This window comes from Drosophila tropicalis, unplaced genomic scaffold, assembly GCF_018151085.1.
Source record: "Drosophila tropicalis isolate 14030-0801.00 unplaced genomic scaffold, ASM1815108v1 contig_859, whole genome shotgun sequence".
NCBI classification, from domain to species: Eukaryota; Metazoa; Arthropoda; class Insecta; order Diptera; family Drosophilidae; genus Drosophila; species Drosophila tropicalis.
The window spans coordinates 2,994,514-3,010,942 of record NW_027173353.1 but is presented as its reverse complement, the minus strand read 5'-3'; the positions used below and the strand labels follow the sequence as shown (position 1 = coordinate 3,010,942).

At 39.4% G+C, this 16,429-nt stretch overlaps 5 protein-coding genes and 1 long non-coding RNA gene across 7 annotated transcripts; 4 read left to right on the top strand and 2 right to left on the bottom strand.

Annotated features, from left to right (window-relative positions):
* Nucleotides 1–334: 334 nt before the first annotated feature.
* On the bottom strand, nucleotides 335–2,779 carry LOC137582133 (sphingomyelin phosphodiesterase 1). The gene is made up of 4 exons (XM_068296577.1): nucleotides 1,708–2,779; nucleotides 916–1,633; nucleotides 698–847; nucleotides 335–628 (listed from the first exon to the last, which is right to left on the bottom strand). The coding sequence occupies exons 1-4, from the start codon at nucleotides 2,730–2,732 to the stop codon at nucleotides 464–466; spliced, it is 2,058 nt and encodes a 685-aa protein (XP_068152678.1). The 5' UTR covers nucleotides 2,733–2,779; the 3' UTR covers nucleotides 335–463.
* Nucleotides 2,780–3,281: 502 nt separating this feature from the next.
* Nucleotides 3,282–6,173, top strand: LOC137582772 (RING finger protein 37). The gene is made up of 3 exons (XM_068297448.1): nucleotides 3,282–3,514; nucleotides 3,705–4,555; nucleotides 5,034–6,173. Exons 2-3 carry the CDS (start codon nucleotides 3,845–3,847, stop codon nucleotides 5,835–5,837), a joined length of 1,515 nt encoding a protein of 504 aa, XP_068153549.1. The 5' UTR covers nucleotides 3,282–3,514; nucleotides 3,705–3,844; the 3' UTR covers nucleotides 5,838–6,173.
* Nucleotides 6,174–6,602: 429 nt separating this feature from the next.
* LOC137582057 (uncharacterized) lies at nucleotides 6,603–7,058 on the top strand. Its single transcript, XM_068296486.1, has one exon. The coding sequence runs from the start codon at nucleotides 6,603–6,605 to the stop codon at nucleotides 7,056–7,058; it is 456 nt and encodes a 151-aa protein (XP_068152587.1).
* Nucleotides 7,059–7,064: 6 nt separating this feature from the next.
* Nucleotides 7,065–7,722, bottom strand: mRpS18C (mitochondrial ribosomal protein S18C). Its single transcript, XM_068296618.1, has 2 exons — nucleotides 7,591–7,722; nucleotides 7,065–7,535 (listed from the first exon to the last, which is right to left on the bottom strand). Exons 1-2 carry the CDS (start codon nucleotides 7,622–7,624, stop codon nucleotides 7,138–7,140), a joined length of 432 nt encoding a protein of 143 aa, XP_068152719.1. The 5' UTR covers nucleotides 7,625–7,722; the 3' UTR covers nucleotides 7,065–7,137.
* A 15-nt stretch (nucleotides 7,723–7,737) lies between these two features.
* LOC137582170 (thyroid transcription factor 1-associated protein 26) lies at nucleotides 7,738–8,369 on the top strand. Of its 2 annotated transcripts, none has more exons than XM_068296620.1 (2): nucleotides 7,738–7,928; nucleotides 7,988–8,369. In XM_068296620.1, the coding sequence occupies exons 1-2, from the start codon at nucleotides 7,803–7,805 to the stop codon at nucleotides 8,219–8,221; spliced, it is 360 nt and encodes a 119-aa protein (XP_068152721.1). In that variant the 5' UTR covers nucleotides 7,738–7,802; the 3' UTR covers nucleotides 8,222–8,369. The 2 variants fall into 2 exon arrangements, with proteins under 2 accessions (XP_068152721.1, XP_068152720.1); XM_068296619.1 differs by having other exon boundaries at nucleotides 7,741–7,928; nucleotides 7,985–8,369.
* A 3,402-nt stretch (nucleotides 8,370–11,771) lies between these two features.
* On the top strand, nucleotides 11,772–12,213 carry LOC137583107 (uncharacterized). Its single transcript, XR_011033359.1, has 2 exons — nucleotides 11,772–12,009; nucleotides 12,071–12,213. It is a non-coding gene; the product is annotated as an uncharacterized lncRNA (long non-coding RNA).
* Nucleotides 12,214–16,429: the final 4,216 nt, after the last annotated feature.

Here is a 16,429-nt window from a genome sequence, read left to right as displayed (position 1 = left end):
GATTTACGACTACATTTTCGAAGATTAGAAATTTTAATCTCAATTAAGAAGAAAACCAAATGCAAAAGGGGGATCAACAGATGTTATCTAATCGATTATTTCAAGCACGTTTAGTTTACCTTTAGATTCACGTGCAAAAGAATTCCATAAACATTTCTTTGATCATAAACATTGATATTGAAAATTAGGAAAATATATGACAGCTGCTACCATTTATGATCCCCAATTGACTAATTTGTACTAATATTGGCCTATCAAGGCATTTAGCTGATAACAATTTGAAATAGTCGGTGTAGCAAAGTCTATGACTAAAATGATAAGTGGTCAAAACATGTATGCATATTTAGATTATCGTCAGGCGATAGGGATAAGCGAAAATATTTTATTTTGAACTTTTTCCCTTTCATAAAAATGGATTATACAATACTTAAAAGTAATGAGCATTTCTTTTTTTTGGATTTTTTTAGAAACTGAATCGCATGGTCAGTACCAAAGCAATGATTGATGTAAGGCTTAAAGCGGTAAGGGAGGCAGAGCCACCGCCATCATTGTCATCATCATCATCGTCACCTGGTGTTGAGGGACTAGGAGTGCTGGGACTTGGAGTGTCGGAGCCTTCATTGTCCAGCTGTTGAATAAATAAATTTGCCAAAACTGAAAAAATCGAATCCATTTAAGAAGAATTTCATGCACTTACAGCTATAAAGAGCCGCTCCCTTAGCTCGACGCAACGTTCAGTACGATCATTAATATTGACAGCAGCACGGCAGAGGGAACCAGCTAGGCAATTGCGATCACAGCCACCATTCACTTGAGGATCAGCCGATGTCACCCGATAGCGCCAATACTAATCCAAAGCGGAAATATGTACATATAAGTATCTAATCTTGGAAATTGTGGAATTTGGCAACTCACCTTTCGCATTAATTCCGGATTATCGGCAAAGTTTTCGAGCAATTTGTCAATGCCAGCAGGGCTTAGATCATCGGTGAAAGCACTGACGAAATCGTATTCCAAAAACCATTCTGGATCCCTATCAGGATTTAAATTGGCCTCAGTGAGATTGTAGATGTAAGTGTAATGATTGGTCACATCATAGGTTTCTTCGTTGACGGCATAAACGCGATAGTTGGGATTCTTGTAACTGTATGTCGTCAAAGCTCCGCCATTCCAGGCAATGCCCACAGGATAACCATCGTCGGAATAGTGTACCAGGAACTCGTCCTTGTGGGAATGGCCATTGAAAATGCCACTGATGGTGTCACGGAAACGGGTAATGCAGCGATTGTATTCTCTGGCCCACACAGACCAACAGGTGCCATCACCAGCGGGAATATGGGTGAGAATGTGCACCTTCTCGCCGGCTGCCTCGGCAGCTAGTAAAGTGTCGTGCAACCATTGCAATTGGGGAATCTTATCCGTTCCACTGTGATACAGCCAGAAGTTATCCGTGTAGCAGTCATTGCTGTTGAGAGCAATGATACGGAAACCACTGCGTGGTGACACCGTGTAATAGCCGCCCTTCAGGATAGTCTCTTTGGTCTCTTCTGGCAACCACTTTGACCAAATGCCATAGAGATGTTCATACAACCAAGTCGTGCTCACATCAGTAGGCACACCTTCGGGACTGAAGCTGTTGGGTGAATAAAATAAGAAACAACAAGGATCAGGAAATGAAAAGATATCCAAAGAAAGTAATATACTTACAGATTAAGTGGATGGGGCTCGTGGTTACCAATGCAGGGATAGACCGGGACATCGGGGAATACTTCAGTGATGCGATTGCTGACCTTCGTCAGGACCTCCTTGTTCTTCTCCTCAGATGTGGCCCAAACCATATGATCCACAACATCGCCCGTCTGATAGATAAAATCACATTTTTGAGTTTCAGCTACATGACTCAGAGCCGACTCCAAGACATTCCAGGGCAAATCGCAGTCACGATAATCACCCCAAACGCCAGCTGCCTCACTGGTGCCTTCAACCGTTTCCTTGTTGCGTTGGCAGCACATTGGCTCTTCGCAGGAGGCCAGACTTCCGGCCTCATAAAGTGGATCGTGATGGATATCAGTCAGCTGGCAGATCTTAAAATCAGTTGCACTCTCAAGTGGTGTGTTCGACTTGGGTCCAGTGGCTCCACCACTCGTATCCACAGGCAAGGTCCAGTTGTAGTCCGGATTGCTAACCGTATTGCAGAAGCTATACTCCATAAAGAGTGAGCAGAAACTTTGCGAATCCATTTCCGAGTTACGCATTATATACTCAACAGTGGGCATGAAGAACTCAAGCAGTCCCTCGCACACTTCCTTGGTCTGGAGATTGAGGCGATCGCACACATCCAGGGCAAACCACTTCATCAAATCGCCAGCATCATCGCCATGCAGTTCTCCATCCTCTTCACGGATGGTGCGGATGAAGACACGCATAGTTGAACGACAGGCGGTGCACATGAGGAAATTGTCACGAGGCTCTAGATCAACCATATTCTTGGTGAATATATCCTTTTTGCTGTGCGACTGGGCCAATTGAGCGGTGATCCTTTTGAATTCGGGAGTCTCAACGCCCGTCTTAATCAAGGTTATGTATCCTTCCTCCAACTGCTTGGCCACATCGTCGGCTATTGCTGATAATACACTGTCGCTCAGATTAAAATCGACTGGGACTCCTGGCAGATGAACTGCCGAAGTGACCAAAATCCCGCCAAGCAGGAAGAGAAAGCACTGAATCCTCATGGCTATGCCTAGAAGCACTTGCTACGCAACTAAAGTGGCCGCACCCGCTGGAGGTCCACTTTATAGCTTCCGAATGGCTTTATCACCTGCTCACTAAACCGCAACATTCATTGACAAGTGCCCATTCTAAAGTTGGCGATAAGGACTAAATACTAACACCTGCAAATCGCATACTGTTCGCACGCTGCTTTTGTTTTTGATTAATGCTAATCTATAATCTATTTTTATGCTTCATAATATAAAAGTGCTATTAACGATCGTAAAACTAGTTGGCTATAAATGCAGGAATTCAATCATAGATAGTCAAAATGAAGGTGTAATACTCATTGTTACTCATTATTTATGAAATAATTCGTAACACCAATTGGTTGAAAAATAATTCAGAATCAAAATGTTATTAATGGTCCCAATCAAAAAATACTTGTAAATCTTTCCCACTCAGCACTATTGTGGCTTGGGCGGATTATTTCAAACTAAAACTATCGATTATTTCCGATATAAATATTTTATACAGTGTTGGCCAATTTTGAGTGTAGCCATTTGTCAACACTGTTCAGACCTTCCACCTCTAATTGTGAAGCAATCAAAGCAGGAGCAGTATATAAAATCAAAATTGGCTGCTAAATAAACAAGTTGGTGTTGAAATAATATGAATAATAAATGCAATTGATCAATACCAACAGCCAATAATCAGTGACGAATATTTTGCTTTGCCTTGGGCAGTAAACAAAGACGGAGACCTTCTGTGTGCGATTCACAATAGGCAAAAACAATTACGAGTGGTGCGTAAGAGTGTTGGTCATTTAGCCATTTATAAGATATGCAAATTAATTGGTAATTAAAGTGCATGTTCCAGTTAATTGGTATATATATTAAAGGCAAATATATATTTGACAAATGAAAATATTAATGTTCATTAAACTTCATCTGCAATTCTTGAATTAATGCGTTTTCATTTTGTTTTATTTTTAGCTAGTTTCACGGCTGCAAGTTGGCAACACTGGTGCTTGAGAGTGTGAGTAAGATACAGGAAGGAGGCAGCAGCAGCAAGCAACAGTGACGCCATTTTCTGTGCGAATATAATAAAGGCTGTTGGGGCTCGTGACCAAGCAATGAGCAGCCTAATCAATTTTTTGAATCCAAAACTAAAGCCTTCTGTCGAATGCGATGCAGTTTGCGAGGATGGCTACACAGCTGCCAATCTCATAGCAGATAATGCGGAGCAGCTGGAGCGTGGGTTCATGTGTTTCGCTGTATGCAAGCCCCCCGTGGAGATAGTGTTCGATTTCCCAAAGGCAATTGACATGAAGGTTATCAAGCTGTGGCACTCGTCGGGATCTCTGCGTTCGACAGGCTTCGAGGTGCACGGAAAATATGATGGCATTTGGGAACGTGTCGCTTATGTACGTGACTTGGCCAAGGGCGTCGATTCGGTAACATTTTGCTATCAGAGTGACTACAATTCACGTAGCAGTACCTCGGCTGCCCAGCAACAGAGCGAGAAGGTGTTCTTCTTCAAGACGGCCCACAAGATATTGGCCACAACGAATAGTGTGAAAATTGTGATTCGGGCAACGGAGCGTTGTCCGCCAGTGTTGCGTAAAGTGCAGATATGGGGTCTGCCGGCTCGTTCGCTGGACAAAGCCGATCGCGAACTGATGAAGACCATTTGGAGTGAGATAAGCGATCCATATGGTCAAAGGGACCAGGCCCAACAACCGCAGGGACAACGTTCACCCTCACGTCATATACCCGAACTGCGGGAACAGTCATCACTGGAATTACCAGAGGAGTTTCTAGACTCCATCACATGGGAATTAATGGTGAGCTATGGGATACTATGTGCGGATTACTGTAGGGGAAGCGATTAGGATGATTCACCATGTGTACACACAAATACCTTGACAAAAGAAAATAAGAAAATGTGTATCTATCTATAGAGCATACATAATCCCCTTTGCCCTCTTTCTTTCCTTTATCTTCGTTTTCTACCGACTGCAAATAAGTAGAAAAATGGAGGAAAGACGAAGGATGACACCTGCAATAATCTTGTTTTCCTTCTCTATCTTTTGTGTTTGATTTTCTCTATTTGCAAAGTGCTCAACGATTACGTGAGGTGGCGATAAATGAGTGAATATTGTAATCCATTTTGAGCCGTTCCTTAATGCTATCCAAGAAGAAAAAAATTTTACATTAAATCACTAATTGATATACTTAACCATTCGTGATCCCCTCCAGACCCCACCTCGGGGAATAACTCATTTAAATTATTAATAAAACATTTTTTCTTTATCTTTTTAGATATTTCCCACTGTATTGCCTTCGGGAAAGGTGGTCGATCAGTCCACCATAGATAAGCACTCTGAAGAGGAGGCCAAATGGGGACGCCAGCCATCGGATCCTTTTACTGGACTCGAATATACCTCACAACGCAAAGCAATATTGAATCTAGCGCTTAAAGCGCGCATTGAAAAGTTCCTGATGGAGCACTCGGAGCACTTTAAGTCGGTACCCCGTTCGTTGGGCAGTTCGCGAATGCGTCGTCGTCATGCTTCCCAGTTTGCCAGCAGCATGTGCCATCCTGGACAGCTGCCGTCATCCTCTGCCGCAGGGACATACTCGACACTCTGCGGAGTTGTCTACAAACAACAGCAGCTGCATCAGCAACGCAAGACCAAATCCACAGTAACTGCCACGGCCACATTGTCATCGACATCGGTGGCCTTCTCAGGATCATCCTCACCGCCGGCCGCCAAGCGTGCCCGGCACAGCAGCAGCAGTCACCCTACGGCCTGTGCCACAGTCACGGCCAGCAGTATTCATCGTCAGTCGCCGCCATCTACCTCGACGTCGTCTTCTTCCATTGACCAGGATATCCAGCAAGCGTTGCAGAAGATTACACGTTTTACACAGGTTGCCGTATCCGCACCGACATCACCACCTTGTTGCATTAATTGCCGAAGTGGTCAGTATGCATACGAGATACGCACCTGTCGGCATCTGGTCTGTCGCGAGTGCCTTGTCCTGCTAACATCCAGTCAGCAGTGCGTCTGCAAGGTTAGTTTCCGTGGCGCTGATATTGAGCGCTATCACAAGCTGCCGTAATGCCCTCGTTTGCGTGGATCCTATCGCCCCTAAGTATATTTTTAGTACGTTGAGTTAGTGCTTTATTCTAAGGATTATTTTGTTGCCAATTATCGCCCCCACCTCATCCCTTCTTATACATTGTGTCTTTTTTCGCCATTTTTGCAATACGATTATGTTTGTCTCTTTGTTTCGTAAGCTTTACTTAAACACAAAAATCTAACACTATGTTATAGTTCGTTCTCCCCGCTCATATCAGTGAAAAAGTCGATGTTAGGGATGTGCAGAGATATTTTTGATTGTCAATATTTAAAGCCAAAATATATATATATATACATATACACTCAGATTGGTAAATTCGTTGGTTTGATCATCATCAGGCGCTACCGATTTAAGTATGTATCAGTATCAGGTCACAACACTTAGTCATAGAACAGAACTTAGCATTAGCATATAGAGGAACGCGCATAGATTTTGTAGAAACTTTATATACATACAATCCCCTTGGAAAAAAAAAGACAAGAGTATATTAAGCGCAAAATTTATACATATACATAATATATATATTCATATGGTATATTATATAGAATAAAGATCAATAAAACAAATGCAAAAATACAAAATAAAGTAAATTATTTTGAATTGTGCGGTTATTTTCAATAGTTATTTGAGCTATCTGGCAACCCCGCCAGCTGCTTACTGTTGTAAGCAATATGGCAACTCCTTGACAGCCTTTAAATTTTTGTTGAAAATAAAGTTTCTCTGAATTCAACTGTTTTCACTTAAATGGAGCAAAACTCGGGTGGAACACCAAAGCCCGCAACAAGGCCAAGACTCCGCTTAGGTTTGTCCACGCCAGGCTTGCGTAGGCATCGAAAAGAAAATAAAGAGGAAACCGAAACACCTCGCGCCACAAAGACACTGCCGCTAAAAACCAAATCAAACAGCTGTAAGCGTCCAGGTTTGGGACTTCCACGCAAGGAGTTGACCAAAAAACGATTGGAATTTGTTAAAACAGAACAGAACATTGCACAGGAGACACAAAAAGATGCAGAGCCGCCATCCACGTCAAAGAACAGTCGTACAATTGAACTGGAAAAAGACATTGAGATTTGGCGTACTGGATTCGCGGCTGCTATGGACGATCTACAAGCTTCAATTGAGCCACGACAAAGCAAAAAATCTCTACTGATCCAACTAGGAATCTCTCTGGACATGCTTTCATACCTGGAGGAGGATTGACCGTAATTATATATAAGTAGGCAAATATGTATTTTACACCACTTGAACGATAAAACAAAACAATTGAAAAAGAATATTCCTAGTATTTATGGGGCCGCACAGGCTTCTCGGGGTCAAAGAGTTTGGGATCCTGCAAAAAGTCCAAGTCCTTGTGGTAACCAGGCATAAGTAGAAACTGTTGGGCACGCAAAATCGCCTTCTCCACATCCTCCTGCTTTTGCTTGCATAATCCGGTAATGTGGCGACCATAAATGCGTCCAGTATACGGCGATTGGAACTGTGATAGCAATTTCACATTCTTGTAATGAGGATGGATGTTGTGCTTGCACAGTATACACTGTTGGGGATCCTTTTGAAAGGGATTTGTTATGTCAATTGGTTCATCCGGATTGCTGTGGACTGAGCTGGAATCGACTTCGGCCAAACGGCGGGTGGAGGTGAGCAGATGTCTCTTGCCGGTCAAATTGGCAACTGTAACTGTTCGAAAATATGTCATAAAGCGTTTCCTTTATTTATATTTGCATCTGATTACCGTTTTGTGTTATCAACTTGCTTATTTTCAACATTTTTATACAAAATTTATTCAATAACAATTTCTTGTTAGTGATGCGCTAACCAATAAATGTAATGAACCAGTTCCACCACCAAATGTTATCGATATATTGTACGGTCACTTTAATATAAACAGCTGATACCGCACGTGCAGATTATTTTTATTTGTTTACGCTTTACATTTTCAACAAAATGAAGCCAAATACGCAAAAGGGAAATGCCCCTCGAAAACCGCCACAAAAGAATGTAAATAGGACACAAAACGATAAACAGAATTTCAAGCAAAAATTCAAGCCCAAACAAAACCAGCAGAAATCGGTGAGTTTATAATGTTTTGTGGAGTTTTCAACTAATCGAAAGTGACACTCCATCAGCAGGATAAACCCAATAAACCTCAAATTCGTCAAATGATACGTCAACAAAATGCGGCCAAAGCCGAAGCTGAACGTCAGAGAATAAAAGCAGAAAAGGATGCACGCATAAAGGAGTACAAGAAGCAACGTTTGGAAAAAACCAAAGCCATCAGCAAACGCACCCAAAAGGGTCAGCCACTGATGAAGGATCGCATGCAGTTGCTCCTGAAACAAATTGAAGAAATGAAGGGACGTTAAATGAAGGATAATTAGATCAAATATAGACAGTAGCCTAAACTTTGTAATTAACTTTAACACAAGACTAACAATAAGTTGTATAGCTTAGCGTTTAAGCTAATATTTTCTATTTATTGTAAAAAAAAGTAAACCAAGTCTCCATTTAAAAGATCTTAGTACTTATGTATACATTAAATTTTCACCACTTTACTCAGAATTAATTGAAGAAACTCCTAAAATCAAGACATCGTACAGATTTGGAAAGTCCTAATTATCGCCAAGAATTGAAGTCCTGGAAACCACACACCTTAGTATGGAGCAGCATCACAAATGTCAAGACACTCTTGCCAAGCTGGAGGAGGCAACTGCAAACAGGAAAAAGAAAAATCTTATTGCGGAGACACAAATTAAACGAATGGTGCTTGTAGCTCGTCACAATCAGGAATTGCAGAGGACCAATTTTGTATACGCTTCGTTTAGCCACTTTTTGAATCAAAGCAATGCGAAAATTCAGTCAGCCCCTCGGAATGTGAATTCGCCCTATATTCGGGTATAAAATACACTTCACCTCATTGATCAATCCGAAAGATTTTAGTTTGGGTCACGCATTTAAGGCCATGCATCATGCGACTAACACCCACCGAATGCCTTTGACACCTAATGCCGAGGGTGAATCCAATATGAGCAAGCTATATGAAGATATCTTGATTTACTTAAAGAATTGCCTGAATGGAAAGCCTCCGATCGTGTTCAAGCCCACCAAACAAATGCTCATAATCTGCGAGTGAATTTGATGATACGGACGATGGAAAGAAGGATTTTATCCCATCCATTCTCCTGTACGACATTCAGTATCTTTTCTTTGTACTTAAGAAGGAGGCATCGAACATAATGTAACTAATGCAATCTTTTTGCGTGACTATTTTGAATTTGAAAAAGGAATCGCTTGCCAGTTCCATGAGGATAGCGATACTGCACAGGTAGTCAGGTAATCCGCTGGGCATTACCATGGAACCTGGCAAACATTCTCCATTCATTAAGCCACTCAGCACCTCATCCGATTGACTCTGATGGAGTCCAGGAAAGGAATGATTAGCATTAATAAGCTTTGCCTAATGAAGAATTTGTTTGGTTTTCTACTAATTCCGCAGAAAATCCAAGTACAAAGTCAAGGCAAACTCCACTACATTCCATTCTTTAAATATCGGTACAAATTTTTCTTTTTCATCCTTAAAATTAATGATGGGGAAACCGCTTTTCGAAACAGGGACCCAAAACCATCTCAAATTCAAATTAACTGCTTCTTTTTAACGATATTTCTAAATACAGATCACAAACTGCAAGACACAAGTCAACAGAATTCAACTTATCGCCAAATCCAATCCCAATCTAAACCCAAGTAGACCATCCAAAGACATACTAGACCATCCCAAGCAGCATCTATTATCAGGTAAGGGAATCGAAAGTTTCAAGTATATTTGACACTAAAATGTTCCATTTCTTTGCACCTTTCTCAGACTCTAAAAAAAACTTTGATGAGAAGCAGCATCCTTTTTCAATGGAAATTTTCGCGGGGCACGTTTCAGTTTTGAAAATTAAATTTTATGCAACCTGTAATAAATTTTCATGGCTGAAACTTCCGGCCGTGCGGCACCATCAACCAACCCTTTGATTCCTGATTTCACATACAAAACACAACAACAAAAAAAAAAGACATAAGTTATGTAAATTTTTTGGTTTTTAAGCTTTGTGTTGGGTGCACGGCAAATTGGATTTTTTGGCGGCTTATCAGTAGAATTGCCATTTTGCATCCTGTACCTGACAACCCAAACCTAGTCATCGCCCCCTCCCCCGTTGTTAATTCCCGCGTGAATATGTGCAAACAATCCAATTTGTAACCAGGCGCGTTTTTTGGAAAGTCTTTTCGCTATTTTTTTTTCAGAATTCTTTGCATTAGAATAAAAATAAAGTTTTATGCGAATTCCGTTGGCAAGACATCCGTTTCCGTTCACCGAGTTGCAGGAATATACTAGGACGTACTGCATAATAGAGAGTGGGAAAGTGTGGTGGGGGGGTGGGAGCTGCACATAGAAAGGGGTTTATTAAAGTTTATTTTCAAAGAATTCCCTGGCACTTGAACCAACAAAATGACAATCAGCATGTGGTCTCATATCCGCCAACCATTCAACCAAAGCAAACAAAAAGAGAGGGGAAAAAACCAATCGAATAGGTCAAATCTTGTTGATGCCGACGTTTTTATACCCTTTGAATTGCAAAGAAGAAGTGTGTAGAATACATAGGATAGCATTTGGGGAAGGGGAAGATGAAACAGAACTATATAGGTCTTAGGAAACCATCGTATCCTTGCTGAAAGACAATAAGAATTAGCCCACATCACAATCGAACTTTTGAAATTATTCCTAGAAGTATTCTTAGAACCAAACCCACAATAGATAGACCAACTTAACTTAAGTGATAACTTAAAAAAGAATAGAAATCTTTCCATAATCTTTCTACAAATATAATATAGAAGGAAAATGTTGGCCAAACTCCTCGAAGTCCTCAAAATTGAAAGCTCTGAACCCTGAGGACGAACTTCCTCACACTATTAACTACTTATTTAAATATGTATATTAAAATTCACTTTTCCAAAGTTCTTATGCAAATGAACAGACTCCTCTTTAGTCAAGAGTATATTAGGAAAGTGAATAAGTATCGAAAACTTTCACTTTGAGGAGGATATTGCAAAACTATTGCGCTTAGTCAACCCCCCACCAAGTTGCCACCCCTGCCTCCTCAGCCGCCTTCGCCACCACCACCCCCTGTTGCTCCCTGTTGCTTAACCCGTTGACACAAAATCGCACTAAATCAAAAATTATACTTTATACAAATAGAAAACGAGGACGTGTCTTCTCTCAGTCTTGGTTGGCATCAGCGCGGAAGTCGCTAGACCCCGTTGGCCATAAATCTCATATAGTCAAATATTGAATTACGCAGGATGTACCAGCGGGTAGGAAGAGGAGGGGAAGCGAAAGGGTTTTGAGTCCCTTCCATATGCATTTCGCATATCCAATTTTTGTGGGTCAAAAGGATGTCCCGGTGCCCTCCTCGTCCTCTGTGACATTCACATTGCTTTGTTCTGTTTATTTAATAAAAATTTCAAGTTATGAGTGTTTTTTTGGGGTGTGTGTGTGTGTGTGTGTGCGAGTGTGTGCGAAAGGCTCGTTTATGTGTCGATAATGAATAGTTATGGTTATTTAAGACAAGGGAAGGGCAAAGACAGGGTAAGGGAACAAGAGAGTCGAGCAGAGTTATAAATGTTTTGTTTAGGTCGCTTATAATGCAATTTATGAATGTTTTTTCCTCTCAGCGGGCCAACAATGGGTTAAGTGTATGTACTTTCTTATCTCCCAAACAGCTGGCTGGTTGTGTGTGTGTGTGTGTGTGAGTGTGTGTGTGTGTTTCTGTGCATTTCACATCTCAACGGAGAGGAGCAGGGGATTCACTTTTCAGTCGTCTCATTGTCAGCAGAGCTCATCACAGCAGATAACCAGCTGGGCTAGCCCACTGATTGTGAGATCATCATTGTTTACTAGTATTTAATATAAATTTTCGCTATTTGCTGAATCTTTTACTTAGTTCTCTGCCGTTCTTCAAGCAAACCAAAATGAAATTCCTTAAAATTGAGTGGCTTCTTGTGATTGTCCTCTTATTATCCCTGGGCAATGTTCAAGCAGCACCCAAACGGAAATCAAAAGGATTTCGATTGCCAAAATTACCCAATATCAAAATTAACATACACCATAATAGTAAGTCTTACTAATATTAAAAATGAATTGTTGATTAATAGAAGAATTTTCTATTTCGCAGATATTCATATTGGCTAACTGCTTTTATCTTAGAGTTAGAGTTACTTATATTTATTTATGACTAGATAATAAGAATTCTTTATTATTAAGTAGGTAAAACCAAAAGAATTTATAAACAAAATAAACTTAGACCTAAATTCTCAACACTTGGACTAATACTTGTGATTCTGACATCTTCAATTGTTAGTTAATATACTTAAAACACACTCAAAACATAATTAAAAGTCGTTTCTATTCTATAAACTGGTTTTTGAGACTAAAAGCAATCTTATAGATATTGGAAAAACTTGGAAATTTTGTTGAAAATTGTTTATATATTGGCTCATTTTTAGATTCCCCTGCATTTGAACTGTATTCCGTTCAAATTTTGACTGAAAGTTTTCAAAAGGATTCAATTTTTTGTAGTTTCTTAAATGGATATGCAAAGCTCTAATCTCTAAAGTCTATTAATTGCGATTTCAAAATACAAATGGAGTCTTATTGAAACGAATACCAAATCCCTATTGTAGAGCCAGTCCTAAAGGTTTTCTTAAAACAAGCATTTATTTCGAAATCGGTAAATTCTTTTGTTTTTATTATTTTTAACAAAAGGGCGTTAGTTTTAAAATGTTTTTGGATTGCCGCTGAAAATAAGTTTACAAGATCTTTAAGATGTTTTGATTTCTTTTTAAAAGTTAACTACATGGACAAGAGATCTTGATATTCAATGAACTTTTGTCTGAAATTGGAACTCAGAATTCTAAAACATTTTTAAAGAATGAAAAGAAAACTGATTTATTGCTAGTACTTTTGTTTAGGTCTAGTATAAATACTATATTTAACATTGTAAATGTGAAAATAAATAAGAAACTAAGAAAACGAGTTCCTTCTTTAATACAGATAAAAGTAAGATTAAGTGAAGATTTCAGACTGAAACTAAAATATTTAGAACCATTTGGAAAATGGCAATACAAAACGCTTATTTGGCTATAAATATTAATCCTTTTGGCAAGAGATTTTCCGCCAAAAATAGATTTTTAAACTTAGTACAAGATTTTAAATCGATAAAACGACTACAAATACAAATAGGTACCTACATATAAATATTTGAAAATGAGAGAAATCGAATAATTCTGTTTATAGCCGAAGATTTCTGTCTGGGCCAAAAGTAATTACCTTGTGCCATCGAGATGTTGATTTCAGTTGACCAACTCGCAATCCGCATAACTTATTGGCCTTTGAAATCTTGTTAACGATTTGGTATGCTAATTAAATTCCAGCCATTTACAAATAAACAAACAAAACAAAAACAGTAACCAAAAACCCCGAAAAGGCGAATTTTCACTTTTATCGCTTGGAAGTGAAAAAGAAAGGAGATGTAATAAGAAAATCTGGCTGGAAAATTAACACTCTAAACGTGGAAATTCTTTTTTGTTGCTTTCATTGGGCCGTAAATTGTTGTTGGGTGGTGGTAAGTTGTCTTCCCCTCCCCCCCTTCGACAAACGAAAGGACCAACTTTTTTGGCTCCACAATTTATTGTTCGCTCCTTGCCCATACCCCCAATTCTTATTGGCCCTTTCGCTCTTATCTTTGCTGAAATATTAACGGTTTAAGCTTAATTACAAATGGCGTCGTTTGCCGTCTCACCGTCTCACAAAAATTAACTCTAGCGTATGCGAAACTGTACCGAAAAGCAGTGCCGGATTGGGCCAGTGCCCGGTTAAAAAAAGAACCACCAATATGCTAATTCAAAGTTGACTTTTTAATCTAAAAGTTGGAACATTAATGAAAGTCGGTCAAAAACAGGCAAAGTTACAGATTTCCAAAGATAATGATTTTTGAGAAATTGTTAAACAACGTTCAATCTACCGATTTCTATAAGTTATATTTAGAATAATAAGTTGATAAGTTGAAAATAAGGACATATATTTTTCAAATACTCTAGGAATTGACTTAAACCTTTAAATCGATTTGCTGTTATTTTACATTACTTTAAAAACTGAATTTGTAAACCTTTGAAAAGTGTTTTCACATTAATAAATAAATGAATGAAACATGAATCATGAAACTTTTGATGATCATCCTGCTGTATGGCTAATGCGGCCCTGACGGATAGAAGAAAATGTTATGCCATTAGGGTAATTATTTACAACAATTTCCAAATTTTACACATGAACAAACCGAAATTACAATAAAATGTTGTTCCGCATGCACTTTTCCCTGCTCATAAATAACCAAAAAGTGAGGGTCTGTAAATCACAAGGACATGGACAATGTTCCGCCTCCTCCTGATAGCTGCTGCCATCAGACAAATGTGCATGTAAATTTTCAAATTTTCAACAATTTGCAACACTTTATTCTTGTTTTTTTTTTTTTGCCAAACACGTGACCACCACCAGAACTGAGCTCTGCTCTGCTCTGGAATCCTTTCGATCGAGAGTGGGAGGGGGAGGAAATATGCGCATAAATTTCAATTACAATTGAAAAGCCATGAAACATATAACTCGTTTTCTCTCATAGGACACGAAAAATTTGTCCCCAACACTCTGTTGTCCTGTTCGTCCTAGAGCAGGTGCAGTTAAGCATGAAAGTGGCCACGGGCAGATGGGATTTTGCTCCTTTTTTTTTTTTTTGTGTAATTAAAAACCAATTTGCCATTTGAAAAAAAAAATGAACAAAATTATCAAATTGTAGAAGGAACAAAAGGAATTCAAGTTATTTTAAACATTTTTTGAGCCCAGATCTGATCTGTTTTGGGGTTTAATGAAATAGTTCACAGCATATTTTACACTTCAGCGAACGATTCATCATCCAAATGGCATAGGGATAGTCATCTACAATCAACAGCATCCTCATCCAGCCTGATGAGAGACAAATGTCAAAACTATAAGCTGACACTAAAACCATTGAGGCACTTCAATGGTAAACAACAAACACAAAACGCCAACCCCCCAAAAAAAGGACTAGACCAAGAGACAAAGAGGGTTGCTTGCTTCGATCTAGTCGAGATGGCGTGGGGTGTATATAGGTTGTGCTCTTTCACCAATTTCAATTGCTCTTTAACTTTCGCCCAGCGACTAACAAGCGACGCGTGCCGTTTCCTGTTTTCACACGCGGTCAAAAGGTACAGTCAACGCAACGCCATCAAATGGAATGGAATGTTAACACACAACTGTACCACAACACATCATTACATAACCTCACATGATGACATAATTCACTTCCGGCCAAAGCGTGTGTGGGTCGGTCCATCCCCTAGTTTAAAGTTCCATAATTCTAAAATTAAAGTGACCATGCAAGAATCTGTCTTCCTTCTTTTTTTTTTTTTTTTGTTTGTCAATTTGGACCATAAATCAAATTGAGTTTGCACAAAGAGCCTTCGGCTTTGGCTGTACCTTTTGATGAGTTGATTTTTTGTCTATCTATCGGACGTTTTTTTTGTTTTTGTGGGGTGTCAACACGACATTTATGAGAATTTTTCAATTTCATTGAAAGTTTTTCTTTTTTTTTTTTTGGGGTAAAAAACCAAACAAATAATCGTATTAGGGCATTCTTTGGCAACATGTGTGAAAATGTTTTGCAAAAGAAAAGATAAAAGCACATGTGTGGATTGGTCCTGTTATATTCGGGAGACAATCTCTCTGATATGATTAGCCTAGGACTAACGAGCAAAGCTTTTCAAGAAGAAATTCAATTTTTGAATTGGCTTTCGGGGTTGGTTCATCTCCTGGTTGGTTAGCCAATAAATCTCGCAACAAGTCTTAAACATGTCAGCAAACAAGGACCAAGTTTAAGTCCCAAGAAGCAACAGAAAGTGCCACAAACTCCACCTAAGATCTGAGATCTGTATGGAAATGGAATGAAATCTTTACAAATTCCAGTGACTTTGATTTATAACCAAGACAGGACCGTAGGATTTTTTAATTTACTGAGGCTCACAGCAAGACTAGGCTCAAGTCTCAACCCTTTTTTGCCTCTGCTAGTCTGCATAATTATGCTCAAGTCTTAGGGCTGTCGTCCCCACCCAGTTGAATAATTTATAGACCCAAGACACCCACAACTTAATGAGTTTCCATTTTGGAAATTAGCTTGATTTTCCGTAAGATTATCAGTGTGGTCAATGGTCCAGTTGATTTATTCAGAATGTACTCACTCTCAATAGTATTCAACACCCAAAAGTACTCTGACTTCTTGAAGCTGGCAAGTGCTTGAAAGTAATTCCTGTAAAATTCTATGACTTCGTAACTAATTAGCGAAAGTCATAAAAACAATAAGCGTTGAGACCGCAGCGAGAGAAAGCGCCCTTTCACCCTCCCTACCACCCATCCAATGCACACCCTTCCAGCCCGGTTTTGCCCTTAATGAAGTCTGACATTGATG